Here is a 22,778-nt window from a genome sequence, read left to right on the forward strand (position 1 = left end):
CCGTTTTGCCTTTGGGTGACTGGTATACCAGAAAGTAGCTCAAAATCTTCATATAATCATTATTGTATTTATTTCAGAGCATGTATTACCTGTGAGAGAAACAAATATTTTGCAAGTTTATGTAGTCATTTAAAAAACCCCACAACTATTTAGACAGTGGCGTTTTCTTGCCACCAGTGATACTGCATTGTATAAATTGACTCTGAAAGGTGCTTGATTACATAAATGCATCCAGTAGGAATCAGTAATGCTGCTGGTTTATCATTACAACTCTAACTATATGTTACTAGGGAGCCTATTGTCAAAATGTGGTTTTTTTGTAGGTGATCTGCATGAGATTGGCAGGAATTTTGAGCAAGTTTGACCAACATGGGGCTACAGTACTGACTGGCTGATTTCTTGTTATGGCCAATTTATGTGAAACATTATAGACAAAATTATTTTACCACCATAGACACCGTAGGTCCATGTGTGATAATAGTCCATTGATGGTCCATTTACAGTGAATACTTTGCTAGATAATTTTTCCTGGAATTTGGACTTCTTGGCAGCTTTTGAAACCACTGATTAGCCAAAATCCTGTTCTATATATTACACCTGCATAATGGTGATGACATCACCTGAAGGAAAGGTTTTATAGTTAAAGAGCTTGCTCAACTCAAGACTCATTACACACCAGTTATGTGAGGCCTGGGATGAAAGCAGCAATCTCCTCCTGCCCAATGACATTCCCATCAGTAAATTGCCAGTAACCCAAGAGTTTCTGCTTTGATCCTGAGGCTCGCACATCTGCTGTTCAATGAAACATAGATGTGAGTCAGTTGCGCTGCAGGGCAAAAACTGGAACCCTTTCACTACCAAAAATCACCTGCTAGTAAGGAGAATGTGATTTGGAAGTTTAGCATGGCTCAGCTCCTGACTGAACAGCTGATCTGTGGTTTCACACTCACATCCCCTCCAATGAGTGCCCACTCAAAAGCAGCATTTAACCTTGCCTCCTCCAGGCGGTGCCTCTGAGTGCCCATGGGGGTGGTGGTGGAGGGCAGAGCATTGAACCACGGATCAGCGGTTCAGCCGAGAAAACCATGTCAAGTCACTGACCAAAGGTCTAAACATCATGCCATCAACTATCAATTACTGCTCTCAACTTCTTTTATTGCTGTGTTTTCAGTTGAGTTGGGATTGGTTGTTTTATGGTGTGCTTTTGATCAGTCCTTTCAAAACTGTCTTCTTACTGCCATGAACACTGTTTGTGGTGGAAAGGTAGTATATCGACAATTAGCCAGTCAGAAAGTCTGTGTATTACATAATCTGAATAAAAATTACTTTTACTTTTAATTATATTCAGGAAATCTCAGCTTGTTTATGAAAAAGGACAGTGTGCATCAGTAACCCATACAAAATTCCTTTAGTGTTTATGGAGCTGGATATTTCTGGATGGTTTGAGTGAGAAAGTAGTTCTACAATTTAGTAAAATAATTATTCCCCTCCCCCACTACCACCACTAATAGAAACTGCGGATGTGTGACAGATATTTAAAATGCTTTAAACCTTCTTTAACTTGGAGGAAAATAATTTTGATTTCTGCTTTCCAAACAGTCAAAAGCAGAATAATTCTGTGGGTATAATGTTTCCCTCTCTATGAAAGAACCTATTCTCAAGAACAAAAAGGGTGGGGCAGAGGGGGAGTCATATATGCCAGTGTAAAACAAATGTAATTCTATGACAACAGTAAATGCATTGCCATCAAAATTGAGCTTCAGAAACAGTGGAAAATATATGCTGAAATCTAAGTGGCTAGAATTTCCTTCATTTTGCAAAGCCACGAGCCACATGCATCAGCTCACCGCAAAGTCATTAGGTCTTTTTAAGCTCAGATGAAAAACATTAACAAATACCACAAAAGGCTTTAGTATGGCCCCTTTGTTCATTCACATATGGCAGTTTATAACTCCTGTGCCACTTGGGCTGTGTGTTTGTTTAAGCCGCCTCCATCAGAGCAGCCCTGGAAGAACAAAAGACATCTTGAGCGATCCTAAGCAGGAAATGGTCTAATCTAAACATGGTTTGTGACACTATAAGTAGAATAGAAAGGGGAGGGATTGATTAGTCATTAATGTCCAATTGACTCCATATGGATGTTGCAATAATAAGGCCTTTTTCAGTGCAGTAGCAGAGTTTATTGAATTAGAGGTTTATGTTTCCTCAGAGTTGACCTTAGGGAATTCCCTTTGGTTCTTCTTGTTGATGTTTTGAGAGAATGGAGTCTGTAACAGGAAAAATAGACGGCTTCTCTGCCTTAATGCCTGTTCAGAGTATCACAAGTGCTATATATATTTTTTTTAAAAATGCAGCTCCACTCTGTTACATTCTATATTTTGTTGCTTGGATTTAGTATACATATTTTATCATCTATAGAGGTGCAAGGCTTTGCAGCTTGTGTGTTTATGTTATTCATTTGGTATTAACACTTCTGCTTTAACATTTTGTTGTATTTGTATTTGAATAGTTTTCATCCATGTTCATTGTTCACCGCCTTCAAACTTGGCTAGATAAAAGCCATCCTGGAACTCTACAAAATGAAATAAAACAGAGTTGCTTGGATGTTGTAATGGTTCCAAAGAAGAGTTATATAGCTTATTCAAATTTTAAATGAGGTGTTATTTCATCCTGAAATGTTTGCTTTTTGAATCTCAACTCAACAATATCTGGCTATTAAGCATGGGGTTGGCTGAATAGCTCAGTGAGTTAGGTATTTGGTTGCAGAGCCGGAGGTTGGGAGTTCGATTCCCCACTGTTCCTCCAGGGAGAAGAGCCAACCTGTGTGGCCTTGAGCAAGTTGCACAGTTCCAGGGTGGTGCCCATCCCCGGGAAGAAGGGAATGACAAACCACTTCTGAGTGCTTTCTACCTAGAAGACCCTGGAAAGGGTTGCCATAAGTCAGGATTGACTTGATGACACGTGCTGCTGCTGATGATATTAAACATAGTGTAGTATTGATAGTGACAGAACAAATCTGATATCCAGAGCAAGCATCTGAAGATCTGCCCCCAATTCATGTCGTGAAACTAACACAAGAATGAACACCTTACCAGTATCTCCCCTTTTCCACAGAGAATCAGCAGAACTGTCAGAGCTAAAAAAAAGTGTGTGGCAAATATATCCCCACCCACACCCACCCCATATTAGTAAGTTGCAGGTCCAGCTCAGAGGCATGTTGTGCCAAGTCCTGAGAAGACCCACCCTCCGACAGGGGAGGCCTAATCTACACACATGATCGAGGTAAACCAGCCCCCAGTCTGGATGATGCCTCATTGGGGCTTGGTATACTGGCCGTCTTTCCTCTGGTCTCCTCTGGCAGGTTTATCTAAGGATCATGCAATGTACCCAGTAAGTTCACCAGAGCTTTACTGACAGCTTTTCATACAGCGATAGACTACATTCTTGAGCCAGTCTGAGCACTCATACCTTTAGACGCCAGGGGGAAGATGTGTGCCCTTTATATTTAGGACCCTGGTTGCCCTGCCCTAGTTATGGCCCTAGCAGTAGGGATTCATGCAGTCTTACCCAGCAGATTCATACCTTTAGAATCTCTTACTTTGTAACCTACCTTTTTATTATTTAAAAAGAATCATTGTGAATATTTTGGAGGAATTGATGAGCAAATGTTCAACCCTCGTTAAAAGGTCAGCTTCACACTTTACACAGTAGTTGTGTTTACTGCAGCTATGCAAATTTTTCATCCATGTTTTTCATGCTAAATACTAGGGTTAAGGGAGAATCTTGTCTCAAGCATATTTTTTTAAGCGAAGAATCCTCATTCGTATGTCTCAGACAAAGATGCAGGCTGGAGCACAACTATGGTTCTGAATGCACTGTCTTTGAAATTAGTGATGCAGTTCTCTGCTCAAAAATTGTGTATAAAACATGTATATTAGAGACAGTTCCGCAGTGTACGTTAGGCTAATTTGCATACAAATCTAAATACACTTTTTTGTGCAGTGATGTGAAAACTAGGCAGATTATATGATTGAAAACATGAGAAACTGACATGTACTGGATATAAACTATTTGTCCATCTCAAGTGAATGGCTAAAATCTGGAGGGGTAGATATATATTTAGGGATAGATATATAATCTGTACATAGTGGACATACATTGAAGAGCTGTTGCCCCAATACATCTTTTCCAGTATGTGCATATATGCCTTTCTCACTTTATAATGATGGAAAAAACTGCATAAAATATAAATAATAAGTTATATTCTAAATTACAATGGCAATTTTATACACTTTCATGCCCTGTAACTCAACTTCATAGCTGGAGTACAGGGCATGAAAGAGGCTGAAAATTGTGGGAGCAGAAACATGCCTTGCCATAAACATTTTCCTATAATGGGAATATACAGTGGGTGAGGACACTTCCTAGCACCCTCTGGAATCTGAAAAATAGAAGGTGTGAAGACACAGAAAATCCTGTACAACCAGCAGTTAATCTCACCATACACTGACCTGTGTACACTGCTGTTGTTTAATAGAAATCAACTACAATATCTGAGACAAAGGGAACTTTTGAACCATGATCCTAAGAATGTTGACATAGAAGTAAGTTCTAGTGGAGCTGATGGGACTTACTTCTGAGTAAATGGGCTTATGATCAGGGCATGAAAGTATGTTTCATTGAAATTGATAAGACCTGATTCGAAGAAAAGGTGTAAGGCTAACATGTATCCAGTTAAACTACAGCCGGTGTCCACCAGTCTGGTTGTGTGCCACCATGGCATTGAAAAGCTCTGCTAAAGGAATACCAAAGAACTGAAATAAAATAGATAAAAAAGAATCACTGGGGGAAAGCTGTGGATTTTCCAGGACTGTGATACAGAATTCTAATTCATCTGCACAGCCAAACATTGCTCAATCCTAACCAGATTCTGAATTCTGGAAGTCGAAGTATACTTCTGTGACCGCATTATAAACAGTACACGTACAAATGGCCTGTTAGTCATTAAGGAAAAACAAGTGTTTTTATTTTGTCTCCAGTGAGTGCAATTTCTTCATACTATTTGGACTGGATTTTTTTTTTTAAAGACACCAGCTGCGGTCCTCCAAGTACAGGCCTTCGGAAAGTGTATTTAAAAAAACCTGTTTCCTGCTGGAACCCTTCCTTTTTCTGGAGCCAGAAGTAAATCTTTACCTCCTTAGAACTTTCCATTGTTGTTTTTCCTCCTGTAACTCATTTATATTTTCTCCTAATTGTTTGTGTTTTCTGAATAGCCTGCTGTTGCAACAAGCAGCTCAGAACAGCATAGATTGTATAACTTGCTGAAATTGCATAGACAGACATTCTCCTTTCAAGATTTTTGATTATTTGACATTAAGGTGCTCTAGTGATGATTGACAATCATCTTATTGTTATAGGTTTCAACTTGCAAGAATCAGACATTGTGCATCTGCAATTTTATAGCCCGAGTGAATAATATGAAAATCTTGATCACTAGTATAAGAAATGTTATAAAGAAGTATTCCCTCTAATTTACAGTATGTAAAATTTGCTTCTTGAGTGGCAAGATGCTGAAGAGCACAGGCACATTACGTGACTGTTAATTACTTGCAGAAGCTCATTTAACACACATTCTTTTGTGGCAGCCTTTGGGCCAAGGCACAGATATTCACTCAGAGATCAAGCAGAGAAGTTCAATGTTTTACTGGCTCTACTTCCAACCCTTCAAGTGTAGGCTTGCTGAAGGCAGATGGAGATAGAAGTTTTCTGACTGTCTTGGTCTGTTTGTAATTTATGACTCTAATTAAGAATTGTTTCTTAACAAAAGAAAACTGAAATAAAATAAATGCCGGAGGTGGGGAGGGTTTCATCTCTTTTTACTTTCCTAAATGTGCCTCAGGATATAATCCTTTCAAATACTTCACAGTTTATGTTCTTCATATATTTCTGTCATTTTGATTACTACAGAAGTGAAGAAATATATACTGGATAGTCACCTGTATGAGGCCTGAAAAATTAGAGTAAGATAATTGTAAAGAGTGGATAATAAATGCAATGGACTCAATGTATTTGTTGTTGTTTAGTCATTAAGTTGTGTCCGACTCTTTGTGACCCCATGGACCAACGCACGCCAGGCCCTCCTGTATTCCACTGCCTCCCAGAATTTGGTCAAATTCATGTTGGTAGCTTCGATGACACTGTCCAACCATCTCGTCCTCTGTCGTCCCCTTCTCCTCTTGCCGTCACACTTTCCCAACATCAGGGTCTTTTCCAGGGAGTCTTCTCTTCTCATGAGATGGCCAAAGTATTGGAGCCTCAGCTTCAGGATCTGTCCTTCCAGTGAGCACTCAGGCTTGATTTTCTTAAGAATGAATAGATTTGTTCTCCTTGCAGTCCAGGGAACTCTCAAGAGTCTCCTCCACCACCACAATTTAAAAGCATCAACTCTTTGGTGATCAGCTTTCTTTATGGTCCAGCTCTTTCTTCCATACATCACTACAGGAAAAAAAAAACATAGCTTTGACGATGCGGACTTTTGTTGGCAAGGTGATGTTTCTGCTTTTTAAGATGCTTCTAGGTTTGTCATTGCTTTCCTCTCAAGAAGCAGGCATCTTTTAATTTCATGGCTGCTGTCCCCATCTGCAGTGATCAAGGAGCCCAAGAAAGTAAAATCTGTAACTGCCTCCATATCTTCCCCTTCTATTTCCCAGGAGGTGATGGGACCAGTGGCCATGATCTTAGTTTTTTTGATGTTGAGCTTCAGACTATTTTTGCGCTCTCCTCTTTCTTTCTTTCTTTCTTTCTTTCTTTCTTTCTTTCTTTCTTTCTTTCTTTCTTTCTTTCTTTCTTTCTTTCTTTCTTTCTTTCTTTCTTTCTTTATTTATTTATTTATTTCTTTATTTCTTTATTTCTTTATTTCATTTATTTCATTTATATGCCGCCCATCTAGACATGGTCTACTCTGGGCGGCTCACAACATTTCAGCCTCATTAAGAGGTTCTTTAATTCCTCCTCATTTTCTGCCATCAGAGTGGTATCATCTGCATATCTGAGGTTATTTATATTTCTTCTGGCAATCTTAATTCCAGTTTGGGATTCTTCCAGTCCAGCCTTCCGCATGATGTATTCTGCATATAAGTTAAATAAGCAGGGAGATAATATACAGCCTTGCCGTACTACTTTCCCAATTTTGAACCAATCAGTTGTTCCATATCCATTTCTAATTGTTGCTTCCTGTACCACATATAGATTTCTCAGGAGATAAATAAGGTCTTCAGGCACTCCCATTTCTTTAAAAACCTGCCATAGTTTGTTGTGGTCGACACAGTCAAAGGTTTTTGCGTAGTCAATGAAGCAGAAGTAGGTGTTTTTCTGGAACTCTCAGGTTTTCTCCATAATCCAGCGCATGTTAGCAATTTGGTCTCTTGTTCCTCTGCCCCTTCAGAATTCAGCTTGTACTTCTGGGAGTTCTCGGTCCACATACTGCTGAAGCCTGCCTTGGAGGATTTTGAGCATAACCATGCTAACGTGTAAAATGAGTGCAGTGTATTTACTGCTCCAGTAAAAGCATTGAAGGAATTGGAATGACCTTTCTCTAATCAGAAATTTTTGTGATTGCTCAAAGAGTGATTTCAACTGCTTGATACCTGTCAAAGATAGTCTCGTAACTATAGATGAGTTGGGTGGAAGATTAAATTGAAGCATTGGAATAGGCCATGATAGCCCTTTCCCATCTTCAACACCTCATACTCATCTATGCCCAACTAGAGACCACAAAATAATCTATCATTAAATAAATACCTGAACTATTTCATATTAAGCTAGTCTTTAAACAAATACTTTGGTTTGAATCCAGAGCAAGCAGAGAGGTAGTTGTGCAATCAATTTTTAAAAAATTTCTCCTGCAGCTCTCTGTCTTTCACCCACTCATAATGAGGATGGGTGGGTGGTCCTCCTGCAAAGCGTGGCAAGACACTGAAGCTAGGAAGTAAATATGGGTGGAGTCAAGGAAAAGAACATAATATTTGGCCCATTAAAAAAGGACCTCTGTTTCATTTTTATACCAGTTACTAAAGTTGTTTTCTCGTTTCCCATAAACTTAGTATATCAGAGCAAAGCAAGAAATACAGTATTAGCAAGTAGCAATTCATTAATTCCCATAGGCCATGAAACTGTTCTTTTTACAGACTAGTCTGTACAAACCTTCTGAGTTGCCTTCAGTAGTTTTTTTTTTAATTGTTTATATTATATTTTAATGCTCTATTTGTTTATGTGATACCCCATCAAAGAACTTCATTTCAGGAGCAGCTACATTTATTCAGGTTAGATCCAGAGTCTATCTCTTATGGATGGAAAAACTCATTCCATGTTGGGAAGATTCTGTGGAATCTCCCTGCCAAAAGGATAGTGGTAGCAATCTTCCTTGATCCCTCCAGTTGCTCCCCTCTATGTCCCCTCAAAATCTGCTCCAGTGGGGAAGGTAGGTGCTGCAAAATGAAGAGCATGGCTTTCTTGCACCCACACAACTTCTGTCAGTTTCAGTGTTCGAAGTAAAACTCTGTACAGGTGATCCTCGGGTAATGCTCCCATCCCTAGAATAGACCGCACTATAAGTCAAATAAATAATACAGAAAATGTACTGTTCAGTTACTGGAGAGTCTACATATTGGTTCAGTCAGAGCTGGCTTTGTAACAGTGAGGAGTGCACCATGTTTCAGTGTTGGGCTTTAATAACTGCTACAGTGCTCTGGAATTCTAAAGCAAAAAGGAAGCTGATCAATACACAGAGTCACACACAAATAAATACACAAGTAAAAGCAGTATGTATAGAACGAGTGGTCATGTTATTCTGTCAGGGGTGCAGAGGTTCCACATCAACACCAAGTGCTACCCATAGCAAAATGTTGCTAGTTGGTCAGAAGAACTACATGATGATTGGCCCTATGAAGGACCATTCCCATCTTCCTGTATATAATAGCAGCAATATTATTAATTAGAATATTTCTGTGCTGCCCTTCAGTAAAAATGTTCTGTGTACTATATAATAAAATATTACAATCAATAAACAGGTAAAGCCTTTAAAGAATAAAAGAGCGTACAGTATTTGTTAAATTAAACCAGTAACAATCAGAAGAGAAAGATAGGTAAAACCAAACCAAGATCAGCCTACACTAAATGCTAGATACCCTGGCAAAAAATTGATTTGTTTAGCTCTGCAAAACCTCATTATTGATTCAGAAGTCACACAAGTGGGGGGCATTCAACAGACTGAACACTAAAACTGTGAAAGACTTCACCCTGTTCACTTTCCACCTAACATCAAATGTCTGTGGACACAGAGGAAAGACTCTGAGATGACAGCAAAATTTGGGGATGCTCGGTGACCCTTTAATTAATTCAGTTCCAAGCTATGAAGCATTTGATCAGTAATCAAATTAAATAGTGCCCAGAAGTAGAATTATTCTGAATGTAGCTTTTAAGTCAACAGCAATTATCTGGAAGTTCTCTTTATTTTTGAAGGCAAATTTGAGGCCTTGAAAATGGTGGAGGAGAAGGAGAAAATCTACTAATTTACATATCTTGGGGCCTGCTGAAAAAAAAATATGGCAGCACTTCCTTCCTTCCTTCCTTCCTTCCTTCCTTCCTTCCTTCCTTCCATTTACTGCAAGTAAATGTAGCCATTTTCCCCAAAACCACATTTTTTTTCTTGAGGGGGAAAAAAATACCAGTCAGAAACCTTTAGGTCAGAGATAGTTTAATCAATGGTCAGCTGGAAATAATAATTTGTTTCTCTTTAGTAGTAACCAACTGAAGAATCCAGGAATTCCCCAGCTAAGGTGTATTGCAACAGTGTAATCTGGAGATAACAGGGTATAGATAACTAACAATAGGTGAACTGTGTGTTGATTCAGGAGAACCTTTGGCCGGTATACTGACCTAGTGAAAGGTTCTATTCTATACTGGATCTTCACTGATGATGCTCATTGTGGATCCAACAGCACCCTAAACTGATCACTGTGGCCTCATCCAAAACAGGATGGAGTCTTCCACCTCAGGCAAGCTTAACTATCAAGAGAAGCTCTGCCTTTGAAATGAGGTTAAGCTTATTGACTTTCATGCTGTCCATTACCAAAAATAGTTTCAGTAAACGAAGCCTGAACAAGGTTCTGAAGAATACTATCTTATATCTCAGATATAAGGAAGTCTGTGTCTAACATCTGAGATTCTATGGTAACTCTTGAACCTATTCATATATATGATTTAATGTCTCGTCCCCTCCACCCCATACATGCACAAATGTGAGTTCTCCATAGTGAAAAAGAAGAGTCATAGGAGTGGAAGATCACTGGTGTGCTAGCTCTGTGTACTAGAAATTAATGCCTCATTCATTCCGGAATTAATATTGCATTCATTCTTGTTGCACATTTTTGAATTTAGAAATGATTGTGCAACAGATTTGTTAGACAAGAAAACGTAACAAGCATACTATCCTGTTAGAATGGCTGTCATTTTGAAACTATGTGCATGGCTGAATCTAAAACATACTGAACCTCTGTAACAGCCTCTACTTTGACCACATTGGTTTTGGATGAGTTGCTGAGTATATTTCAGTCTACTTTGTGTTATGATGGAGAGTAATAGTTACAGCTAGTAAATGCCAAACAGCCATGACACAGTAGTTAAATTTAGGCTACTATTAAAATACTTCTGCATTTGACACTCACAGCAGACCTGTCGTCTTTTATCTGCCTGCAATTGCAGAACTGGTTGTCAGTTCTAAAGTAATGGTTTTGAGGACTTCATAAATTACCCTGGTGATCCTCAGGAGAAGACAGTGTCACATCTAAATAAGTGTTTTGCTTCCAGGATAATGTATGTCTTCATCTGGTCCAGCAGTCAGCATATTGCCCTCTGTTGATGGATATTGTCAGCTTGAAGCTACACTACATTTCACTGCACAATAAACATGGCTGTCAACGGCATATAAAGTGAAATCAATTTATCCTGTATGGTCAGTGCATTTTAAATAAAATTAATGTACTGTGGGCACAGTGGCAAAAGGTAGCATATTAGTTATGCATCCTCTGTCTTAAGATTTTACCCATAAAAATGAATTGCCTACATAGAACAACAAAAATAATTATTGTGTACCTTAAAGTACAGATTTTTTTTTAACAGCAATTTGGCAGAGTTAGGATTCTATGCAATTTAAAATATGGATTTCAATCCTGAGTTGATGTAAATCATTCCTCCGCAGTGAAGTCAACAAACCTTTACTGATTTACGCCCGCTCAGGATTTATCAAACTATGCCATTCCACAGCCACTAAAGATTTGTCATATAGATATTTGAACTGTTAGGGGGAGATTTGAAATGCAGTTTACTTTGATTTCATCCTGGTTGTAATTGTTTCTATGTTTGGAATATTATTTTGACAGCCACTGAAACTAAAAATTTTTTTAAAAAATAAAATTAGAAATATTTCTTTTACTTTGTTATTGTGGAAATGCAGTCTAGTCTCTCATAATAGATTAACAATAGTTCTCAATTGTTTCCAAAATATTTGCAATATTTTTGAAAATACTTATTTCATAAGGTTACCAGATTTAGAGCTGAGATGTATGACTAGCACTACTACATGTGCATTGTGTATGTTAATCTACATGAGTATTTTTTTTCTACATCTTTTTAAGTAATCTGGAAGAAAAGCATCTTAGTCTATAGTTTGATGCCCAATTATGGTTTTTGAACTACTATTCTCCTCCAGTTTATTTGCATACCTAGGGTATCAAAACTGTAGCCTCCATATTTGAATAAAGAGACTTTCCACCCCTGATTTTTGAATAAAAATGAGTGATTAAACTCAACTGAACTGGAATTTATTTGTTTCATAAGAAACAAAGCAGAAATGTTGAAATATTTCTGGAAAGAGAAAGAGCTTGAAACGAGCAGGACATAGGTTGTTATCTCACAATACAGATACTTTAATAATGTTTGCATCCATCTTGTTTCTTCCTGCTCTGATATTACAGGAAGTAAAGCAATGAATGGCTCTGCAGCTAAACTACAGCAGTATTATTGTTGGCCAACAGGAGGCGCCACAGTGGCTGAAGCTCGAGTCTACAGGGATGCCCGAGGCCGAAGTAGCAGTGAGCCGCATATCAAACGACCAATGAATGCTTTCATGGTTTGGGCAAAGGACGAACGCAGGAAAATTCTTCAAGCTTTTCCTGACATGCACAACTCCAATATTAGCAAAATCCTTGGTAAGTAATGGATCATAAATAATGGCACAAATAAAGCTGATTATTTCTTTGCAGTTTCAGATGCAGTAGATAGAGGAAATGATATTTTGGATGTGTAAACAAAAGGGGTTTACTGGACTCTGGAAGATTACAAACATGGAAACTCCAGTAGCTTGGTAGAGAGCAGTAAATGATTGCTACACACGTTTGTAAACTTTCACGGGCAAATTGATTATGGATAGTGTTAATAAATAATATAGATTCCATATAGTCTTGACAACTTTATGGGATCTATATTATTATACCAACAAATTATGAAAGTAAGATTTAAGTATATAGAATAGTTTGAATTTTCACTTCGAGAACAGAACAAATTCATACAGAGTCATGATGAATTATAAACATGAATTTTCTGCCAAAAAATTGACTTGAATTTGTTAGGCTGAGGGATCTGTCACTTTGGCAATATGAACCACTGCTGAATCACTTAAATAAAATATTTTTTAAAATCCTAGCTACGCAATGAACACGGAAATGTGGAGGACTTTTTGCCCAAGAATTGTGTGTTTTTTAAAATCAGACATGATATATTTTACTTGGCTGGTGGAGGGTCCCTTATTTTAATGCTGATGTAAAATCAATTTATTTTGTATTGGTTTGGCATATGTGAATGTCTCTGTCAGTATAAACTGTATCTTTTGCCTCATACTTGCTGTCTTCCACAGCCACCCACTGCGTCTGCTGTGGGCTTGATTTAATTATTTTTAATTTTTAATCCCCCCCCACAAGGGGGATAGGGATAGTCTGACATGACAATGGAAATTTAGGAGCCAGCAGAGAAAAGGGGAAATCACTCCCTCCTCCTTCGCAAAGTGAAACTGACCAGAGAAATTTATAATATCGGGAACTTCTTCATGAAGGAGGAGAGAGTGATTTTCCTGTTTCTCTCTCTGCTGTCTCATAAATCTCCATTGTCATGTCAGACTATCTACCTTTCTTAGATTTTTTTAAATTAAAAACAACCCCACTGCAGAAGCAAGAAGTGCTGCAGCAGGCAGCCAACAGGAGGGCGGGCACATACAGAATAAAGACTCAAATGCAACAATTCAAAATGGTTTAAAATTTTGAAAACATGTCTGCAAACATGCCACTTAATAGAACGATTTAAAACTCTCACATGTAGTTTCCAAAGTGGTTTTAAGCCACTATTTTATATCGGAGTAATAATTTTCTAAATGAATGCACACAGTGATACAAAAAACATGTGACAGTAAATCAATTTAAAATACATCAGAGCTGAAACCGATACAAATCAGCAGTGTGACTGAGTCCTAAGAAAATGTTTTACTCAATGCCAGAGCAGGTCTTGAGAGCACTCAGGACAACTGTGTAGTCAGCACATAACATAGCATCTAAAGGATTATCAAGATTGAATTTTTGTTTAAGAAAAAGAAAATGTCTTGAGAAAACTTAGAATAACTCAACTTTATTTAGTTCTTGGGGGGCGGCGGAAGAATTTGACCAGTGTGACATATGTGACTAGTATTCCAGTTTTATCTTGCAATAATACCTTTGCTGAATTGAATCTCTCAGGGGAATTAAAAACACAGAGGAAAACATTTAAACTGATACTTGTCCACCAAAGTGTTTGAAGTGAAAGACAGATTTTAAATGTTAGCTCATCATAAATAACAGTGACAATATCTGCAATTATTTCACAGCACAATATTTCACATTTCAACAGAACGGTTTCTTTTTTTCATTTTATTTTTCCCAGTGGCAAAAAAGCTCCCTAGCCCTCCCTCCCTAGAAATAAATGTAGCCTCGTTCTTAAAATGTGCAGTGTTTTACATAGACGTTCTCATATTTGTTTACCATTTTTAGTAAGTTATATGAATAGCCTTTCAGTTTTGTATAAACCCTGTACTGTTTCAGTCTTGGCAACTATGTGGAATCTATATTATTTGTGTGCATTCTTTGAAGAAAAGAAAACTACTACAAGCATAGTAACAGTATTCATTGAAATGTAAATATTCAGTATAAATACTTCAGAAGTCCCAGCCATCGTATGTTCTTTAAAAAGTGGTCTAACCTGCCAGGAATTGCACCACCACCACTAAACAGAAAATCTTTTTGCTCTTTTTCTGTGTAACATATAATATCTGTACACATTTTTTAAGGACAATGACAGGGGAGAAAAGGAATATGAACTATCCAAAGTGACAACAGAGCATAGCTGATTCAGGATAATATTTATACAACTTTTCCATTTGTTGAAGTATAAAAGCTCATGGTAGAAGAATAGCTTCCACCCACTTTTACCGCAGCTGTAGTCATTATAACCAGCTGAAAGTTCCTTTAATTTTTTTTTAATTGCCATTTTTCACTGTTTAGGTAGCTGTCTATAAACAACATAATAGACCTGAATACTTTTCTTCCTTTTATGTAAACTGTTCTGTATTTTTTTTTGTCTTTTATTAGTGTGGTTTGTGATGAATGATTAGCCTAATTAAAATGGTCAAGAGCATTACAAACACACTTTCCACTTTGTTTCAGACAGTGTCTGAGGACAGCTCAGTGTTCTTTTTGCATGCGGCTGGACAATCATAATATATGAGATATGAAAGGTTTAGGGTGTCAAAGGGAAGAGGCCTTTAGATCATATATACTAATAGCGCAATCCTATACCTAGAGGTAAATCCCAGATTACTATAAGGTAATGGTTCCCAATTTTTTTCGACATGTGGTTCCCTTGACTTATTGGCTACTGGCCATGGCTCCCCCAATATGATACTTTGGGAGAAGGGGGGGGAAGCCTGGCTTGAGTGGTACTACTACTACTACTACTACTACTACTAATAATACTAATACTACTACTACTACTACTACTACTACTACTACTACTACTAATAATAATAATAATAATAATAATAATAATAATAATAATAATAATAATAATAATAATAATAATAATAATAATAATTTATTATCATTGTAAGTATATACACATACAACGAAATTCACAGACACCCAGAGACCAGACACTAACATGGATTATGCAGAAGTATTTCCAAGGATTTCATGGCACTCCTGGCTGGGCTTGGCAGCACCCCAGGGCACTGCAGTTTTCTCTAATTTGCAAATAAAGGAAGTTTTTGCTTATTTGTATATCAAAATACTGATCATCCAACATGAATTCTTCCTAGCCATATATCCATGTATGAGTGATGTGGAATAAAGTTTGAGTGCAATAGTTGTGGACTAAACATGTTTCTAGTCATGTCAACCCATGAGCTGTTTATGTACTTAAGGGCTAGGACATGGCCAGTGAGATATTTTTCTCTGGACAAGTCCCTTGTGTATATTTAAAACTGCTTTTGAATATTATCTCAGTTCCAAAAAGGGAATACCATGTACCACCTAGGGCTGATGCTTTTGAAATACAGGCCCAGAAGCACTGGAATGTATGGTACTGTCTGTTGTGATTTGTTTTTCACCCATACAAGTAAAAATATGAATGATCAAAAATAATTGAAGACTTTTTTTTTGAAAGAACAAGAACTTCATAGTGATTCAAAGATACAGCCCTATATTCAGTCCATACATGAAGCAATCAAGATCTCACCAGAACATCTTGCCTGCTTCGGCTGAAATCCCAGCAGAACAGTAGCAAAGTGAAAATTCTTACTAGTGCCAGGCATCCCACTGTCCTTGCTAAGGTAGTTGTGTAAACAATTGTGTGGGAGATTGTTCACTAAAAACTGTGCTCAGAACCACAGTAGTGAAGATGTGTAATTAGTGGCATAGCAGGCCTTCTTTTAGTGAAGTGTTTTAGAATACAGATGCGTCTCTGGCAAGCATTGTAATATCTTTCATGATATCGTGTTTGCTGCCTCTTATGGTATCCTTTTCATAGTCTGTTGACCTTCCACGAGTTGTAGATTTAGAAGAGATAGCTGTGTTAGTCTGTGCAAGCTTTTCAGGCAAAGCCCAAAGGGAGAAAAAAATAATAGTATAAAAGAAGTGGCACTTTAAAGACTAACTTTATATATTTTAATGTGAACTTTGTGGACAGATCCATTTCTTCAGACATACGGTAAAATATGGACTCTAAAAGTAAAACATCCACGCCAGCTTTGAGAGTCAGTGGTGTACGGTTGTAACTCATATGTGCAGTAATGCTTGGCCTATGTTTGGTATTAGGTTAGTCTGGTTTGTAAACATTCCCATCAGAGAAAGAAAATAAGGCAAGACCAAAAAGGGGGGAAGGGAGGATTGTACATAACAATTTGTCTTTAATTGTTCAGTAGTAAGGAGGAATAAGGGAAAACCTCCGTCTACCAGAGAACCTGAGAGAGTGATTGGAGAAGTAATGAGATTGGTAGCATAGAGTACAGAGAATACTCCTGGCCTGTTTCAAATTTCAGAATGTATTCCAGATTCATAATGTCAAAGGGGCTGGTGGGGCTGTTCACTCTCTGTGGCAGAAAGAACTATTTAGCGCAAGCATGGGGAAACATATCTCTTCCACTGTTGCGGGACGTTGTCCCCCATCAGCTCCAGCCAGAATGGTCAGTCGTCAAAGGTGAAGGGATTTATAGTGCAGTAACATCTGGGAGGAACTTCGGGCTTTGTTTAGAGCTTTGTGGAATTATTTGACCCATAAACCAATTTGAGAACTCACTGATACCTTGTTCTTTTGTAGGCTCCCGCTGGAAATCCATGTCAAACCAAGAGAAACAACCTTATTATGAAGAGCAAGCCCGACTAAGTAAAATTCACCTAGAGAAATACCCTAATTACAAATATAAACCTCGACCAAAACGCACCTGCATTGTCGATGGAAAGAAACTACGTATTGGAGAATACAAACAGCTCATGAGATCTCGAAGGCAAGAGATGAGACAATTTTTTACTGTAGGGTAGGTACTTGAGTTGCTTTCAGTAGAATTCTTTGAGTGTGAACACTGCTATCACCCACATATTTTCCTACCAACAGTGTTGGGGCTCTTTTCCAAGATTCCCTTTTCTATCCTAACCTGCATTCTTTATTGGTATACTTCTTTTGACAGTCACTGGTGACAGTTTGGTAATCTGCACACCAGACTCCTAAATATGCATGTGCTGGGAACTGCTTGCATGTCCATTTGAAACATGTCACTCCATGATTCCCTCTATTGTTGCTGCTAAATACAGTGGTACCTCGCTAAACGATGACCCCGCTAAATGATGAATCTGCATGACGATGACTTTTTTGCAATCGCTATAGTGATTCTCAAACAGTCATTCCTATGGGCGATTTTCACTTAACGATGATTAGGTGCGTGCTTCGCGAACCATTTGTTCACAAGAAGACGATTTTTTCGGTTCCGCACAATGGCAGCCCTGTCTTTTCCGGACCCATGCTTCACAGGGCAGCCATTTTTACAGCTGATCGGCACTCACAAAATGGCTTCCTTATGGGCGATCTTCACTGGACAACAAGGTATTTTCCCCATTGGAATGCATTAAACCGGGTTTCAATGCATTCCAATGGGGAAATGGTTTTCACATGATGACAGTTTCGCTAAACAGCGATTTTCCCAGGACAGATTATCGTCATCATGCGGGGCACCACTGTAATAATGCACTTTTCCCTTCAACAATGCTGAGGCTAGGGGCGCACAACCCCCATGTAATTCAGAATCCATGTGTAACTCTTATGTCCCCCAAAACTTCTGCAAAGTCTCTATCAGAGGAGGAAAATGGGGGTACAATCAGTGTATCCAGTGATGTCCTTTTATATCCACTGCCAGTATAACTGGGACTCCCTGCAGCCTTCCCTGGCATGAAGAAGCCAACCTTCCTAAAGCATGTTTAAGAGTCCAAAGAGAGTGAGGTCTCAATTTGTGGATGAAGCAGTGGGACTTAGCAGTGGGACCCAGGGAGAGTGCACTGCTGAATCTTAGCCGTAGCTTTCTAACAAGAGCAGTAGGAGAACACTGGAAACTGTGTTATACATAAAATGAATATAGAGAAGACCTTGTTATTCACAGGGCCTGCAGCACTGCTTTGCTTCTGCTGCTGTTTTCCAGATTTCAGATTTTTGTCAAAGTCCATAGAAGTCTAGAAAGCCCATTTGCCCCATGGCCATGCATGAAAAGAGAAAGAACTTATCTTCCCTTGCTGTTCCAAGGAGATATGATTTGCCCATTATAGATCCTGCCAGGGTGTGTGTACGGGCCAACTGTGTGTCTACCCGTATGTACTTTTCATAGTGCATATAATACTTCGTCTTTAAGGTGCCACATGGTTTTTGTCCTTTGTCTGTTTGTTTGTTTTTCCTTTGGAATTTGCCCGACACGTTTCCAGATGGCAGTATTCTATTTCTCTTGACTCTGAATAGAATCTGCAGCCCCCTAGCAGACAGAGCTATTGTATGCCTTCAGTCCTAGGTTAGAGGATCACTAAAGCAATCCCATCTTAACTGTCTCTGAAACAACAAAACAATCTTGATGCGTGCTATGTGTCTGGGAATTTCAGGGAGAGACTTCTCTCACCAGCCCTTCTACATTCATAGTTTTCTGTTTATTCCGCTAATCGTGATAGTCTTCTTTTATTGTGGACTTCACAACCAGATAATTGACCTTGACTGTTTGGTTCTGTGCCTTGTTTCTGGTCTGGCATGCAGAACTCACATTGCAGTCAATTATTTTGTGGTACAGCCCACAGCAATGTGGGTTTGGGTCTAAATCAGTTCTTGATATCTGGGAATATGTTGGAGGTTTGAAATATGATGAGGCAATAGGCCCAGATATTCTATATTAGGAAATAGCTGGCTGACTTCAGCCAGCAAAGAAACTATTTAGAATATAGAGTTGGAGATATTCAGACCTATCAGTCAAACCTTCTAGTAGCTTAAGGGCATTGCTACCAGTGATGCCAGATAATCCTGTGAAATAGCAAAATTTATGGCAGCTGAGGGAAAATAGTGAATAGTTCTAATTTGTCTCGCCTTTGTGAGGGAAAACACGAAGAGACAATTGTGTGCATTTATGCATTCACTCGTGTATAAGGAGAAAGCATTCTTTCATCCTATAATGAAAGAAACATATAAGTTGAGGGATGCAGAACTGCATGCACGAGAAATGGTATGAGGGAGAAAGAAATTGAAAAAAAGAATGAATATGATAGGCAAATGTCTAGAGTTATACACAATTTCCATTCTTCCCCATTCAGTGTTGCTGAAAACACTCAAAATGTAGCTTTGCTTGGTTTTGAAACTGACCTGGAATTTCTAGAACTGTCCAGTCAGATGCAGATTACCTGATACAGTTTAAAAAGGGGGGGCTCTTTCCTGTTGTTGTCTCAAGAGATACTCTGAAACATCCAGAATATGAAGACTGAGACAAGAAGACTGTTTCAGAAACCGCCTGGTATTTTCAGTTGGACAAAAAGATTGTGATCTGGTCATTGGGCAGGGGGGAATTTGTTTCTGATTCACTTGTCATGGTATGATCACTTCCTCATGGGAACTGGAGTTGCACTAGTTATTTTCCCCAGCAGGCCTGGCCGACCCTTTAGATCTATCAAGCTAATGGATTCTGATGCATTCCTGAGAACTTAGCCTTTCCAAAGTTTCTTGAATGATTTGGGTGGCAACTAGAGATGGCCACAAGTCAGAAAAAATTGTGATTCATTGTGATTTGTGGTTTGTCAAAGTCCATTCGGCCACTTCTTAAAAAGCCTAACCTGGACCCAAGGCTGGTGGTTAACTACTGACCAGTGGCGAACCTCCCTTATTTGGGCAAAGTGTTGGGTTGTGGCCAGAGAACTCCAGGTGCTGCTGGATGAAATGGATTTTCTGGATCCATTTCAGTCGGGTTTCAGGCCGGGTTTTGGTACAGAGACTGCCTTGGTAGCCCTGTACGATGACCTTTACTGGGAGAGAGACAGGGGGAGTGTTACCCTGTTGATACTCCTGGACCTCTCAGTGGCTTTCGGCACCATCGACCATGGTGTCCTTCTGGATAGTCTGGCTGGGTTGGAAATCAAGGGCACCGCTTTATGGTGGTTCCGCTCATTCCTGGCTGACCATGTCCAGAAGGTGGTGTTGGGGGACAGTTGCTCTGCCCCAAGGCATTTATGTCATGGAGTTCCTCAGGGCTCGATACTGTCCCCCATGCTGTTTAACATCTACATGGACCCACTGGGAGAGGTCATCAGGAGGTTTGGGCTGAGGAGTCAGCAATATGCTGACGACACTCAGCTCTACCTCTCATTTTCCACCAATCCAGGTGAGACGGTTTCTGTGCTGAACTCGTGTCTGAATCTGATAATGGACTGGATGAGGGTTAATAAATTGAAATTCAATCCAGACAAGATGGAAGTGCTGTTAGTGGGTGCTTCACCGGACAGGCTAGAGAGCCATTTCCCTGCCCTCAATGGGGTTGCACTCCCTCTAAGGGACAGGGTCCACAGCCTGTGGGTGCTCCTGGACCCCAGTCTAACACTGGAAGCCCAGGTGGACTCGGTGGCCAGAGACCCCTTCCTTCAGCTGTGGAAATTATACCAGCTACGGCCCTACCTGGATGAGCGGAGTCTCATGACAGTTACATACGCACTGATAACATCCTGTATAGGTTACTGCAATGCGCTGTACGTAGGGCTGCCTTTGAAGACAGTTTAGTGACTGCAACTGGTTCAGAATTGAGTAACGCAGCTGGTGAGTGGTGGGGCCACTAAGGAACACATCAGGCCGATTAAATTATATTGGCTACCAGTCGCTGCCCAGGCCCAATTCAAAGTGCTTGTTTTGACATACAAAGCCCTAAACGGCTTGGGCCTTGGATACCTGAAGGACCATCTCCTTCTATATGAACCTACCAAGCAATTAAAATCTAGCCAGGGGGCCCTCCTGAAAGACCCAGCCCTCAAGGAGATAAGAGGGATGGCTTGTAGACAAAGGGCCTTTTTGGCAGCTGCTCCCAGACTATGGAATGCCCTCCCGACTGAGATTCATCTGGCGCCGACACTTATGACATTTCGGCGCCAGGTCAAAACCTTTCTGTTCCAGAGCGCTTTTAATTGAAATAACATCAACTGTGGGTCCTGATGGCAATTTTTAGAGCACTTTATTTTTAATTTATTTTAATTGTTTTTTTTAAAAAAATCTTTTTACTGTAGTTAAATTATTGTAAGCCAGCCTTTGGGTAGTGTGGGTGGCATATAAATTAAATAAATAATAATAAATAAAATAAATGAATCACAAATTATGAAATTATTATTTTTTCTGATGAATTGATTAAATGAATTCAGTGATTCAGTGAACTGATCAATGAATTAATCAGTTTGTTTGTTTTTACTTTTAAACCCTGTAAAACACCCCCAAGCACCTAGAGATACCAAAATCACAGCTCTACTGATTCTCCTCCACAATCCTCCAAGTTTTGTGAAGACTGGGTTTCAGACATCCAAGTTATACATCCACAAAGTGGGCTCCCCCAGGAAATTACCCTTGAGCAGCTGGCTTGGGGAAACCAAAGAATCACCAAATTTAGAGGGATCATAGAGGTTATTCGGTACACGTTTCTCTGTGTTTTTGATGTCTCTAGGAAGGTGGCTGGGAAAAACTTTCCTGAGGGGACTTTTTGTGGGTGTAAAACTCAGACATCTGAAACCCAATCTTCACCCAACTTAGAAGGATTGTAGAGGAGATTCATGGGAAGTTTTCCTGCAATTTTGGTGTCTCGGGGCATTTTGTAACCCAACAAATCAATGACTGAAAAATCACCAGAAAAGGTCAACCATATTCATCAGGGGCATTGATTTGTACAAATACGAACCAATGAATTTGCATTTTTAAAATGCATTTGGTGATTCATTTTTTTTAAAAAACATTGTGCCCAAAATCACAAAAAAAAGTCAACCATATTCATCAGGGGCATTGATTTGTACAAATACGAACCAATGATTTAGCATTTTAAAAATGCATTTGGTGATTCATTTTTTTAAAAAAAAATTGTGCCCATCTCTAGTGGAAACTTCTGTCAAAATCATAGTCACTTGCTAACATAGCAAGATGTCTTCCTGGAGAACACAGTCTCCTACTTAGCATAGACTTTTCAACATCTTAGTCTACCTGGGAATTGAAGGCTATGAGACAGGTAGGGGAATGCCTTGAACTTGCAAGACAGAATACTGTACCTGAGATGAATATGACCAAATGCAAGTAAGGCTTCATTAGTACAGTCTATGGTAATGATACTGTATCAAGAAACAGCATTTCATACATATACATGATTCATACAGTTCCATTTATGAGTGGACTCTTTTGTTTTTTTGAGTTCCCAAAGCTTTTGGAGGTCCAAGATCGTCTTCAGCTTGACCCACAAAATGATATGTAGGAACACTTAAAGGGACACTGTTCTCACTGTTGAAGATAAAATTGTTCACATCTACCATGATGTGGATGCCTCTCATTTTATTTTTGAGTGTATGGTTATAGCTAGAAGAGCAGCTGGTTTTCTTATGACAAATGAATTACAATTGTTC

At 39.1% G+C, this 22,778-nt stretch overlaps 1 protein-coding gene across 22 annotated transcripts in view; it reads left to right on the forward strand.

The window, feature by feature from the left end:
- Positions 1 to 22,778, forward strand: part of SOX6 (SRY-box transcription factor 6) — a 561,796-nt gene that overhangs the window by 534,343 nt on the left and 4,675 nt on the right. For 19 of the 22 annotated variants that reach the window (XM_072985711.2, XM_078383897.1, XM_078383892.1 and 16 more), the window contains 2 exons: positions 12,033 to 12,266; positions 16,951 to 17,167. In XM_072985711.2, the coding sequence (XP_072841812.1) occupies positions 12,033 to 12,266; positions 16,951 to 17,167 (451 nt within the window). The remainder of the gene's footprint in view (positions 1 to 12,032; positions 12,267 to 16,950; positions 17,168 to 22,778) is intronic. The other 3 variants (XM_078383903.1, XM_078383889.1, XM_078383890.1) reach the window with 1 other exon arrangement.

The sequence above is a fragment of the Pogona vitticeps genome, chromosome 1, assembly GCF_051106095.1.
Source record: "Pogona vitticeps strain Pit_001003342236 chromosome 1, PviZW2.1, whole genome shotgun sequence".
Classification (NCBI taxonomy): domain Eukaryota; kingdom Metazoa; phylum Chordata; class Lepidosauria; order Squamata; family Agamidae; genus Pogona; species Pogona vitticeps.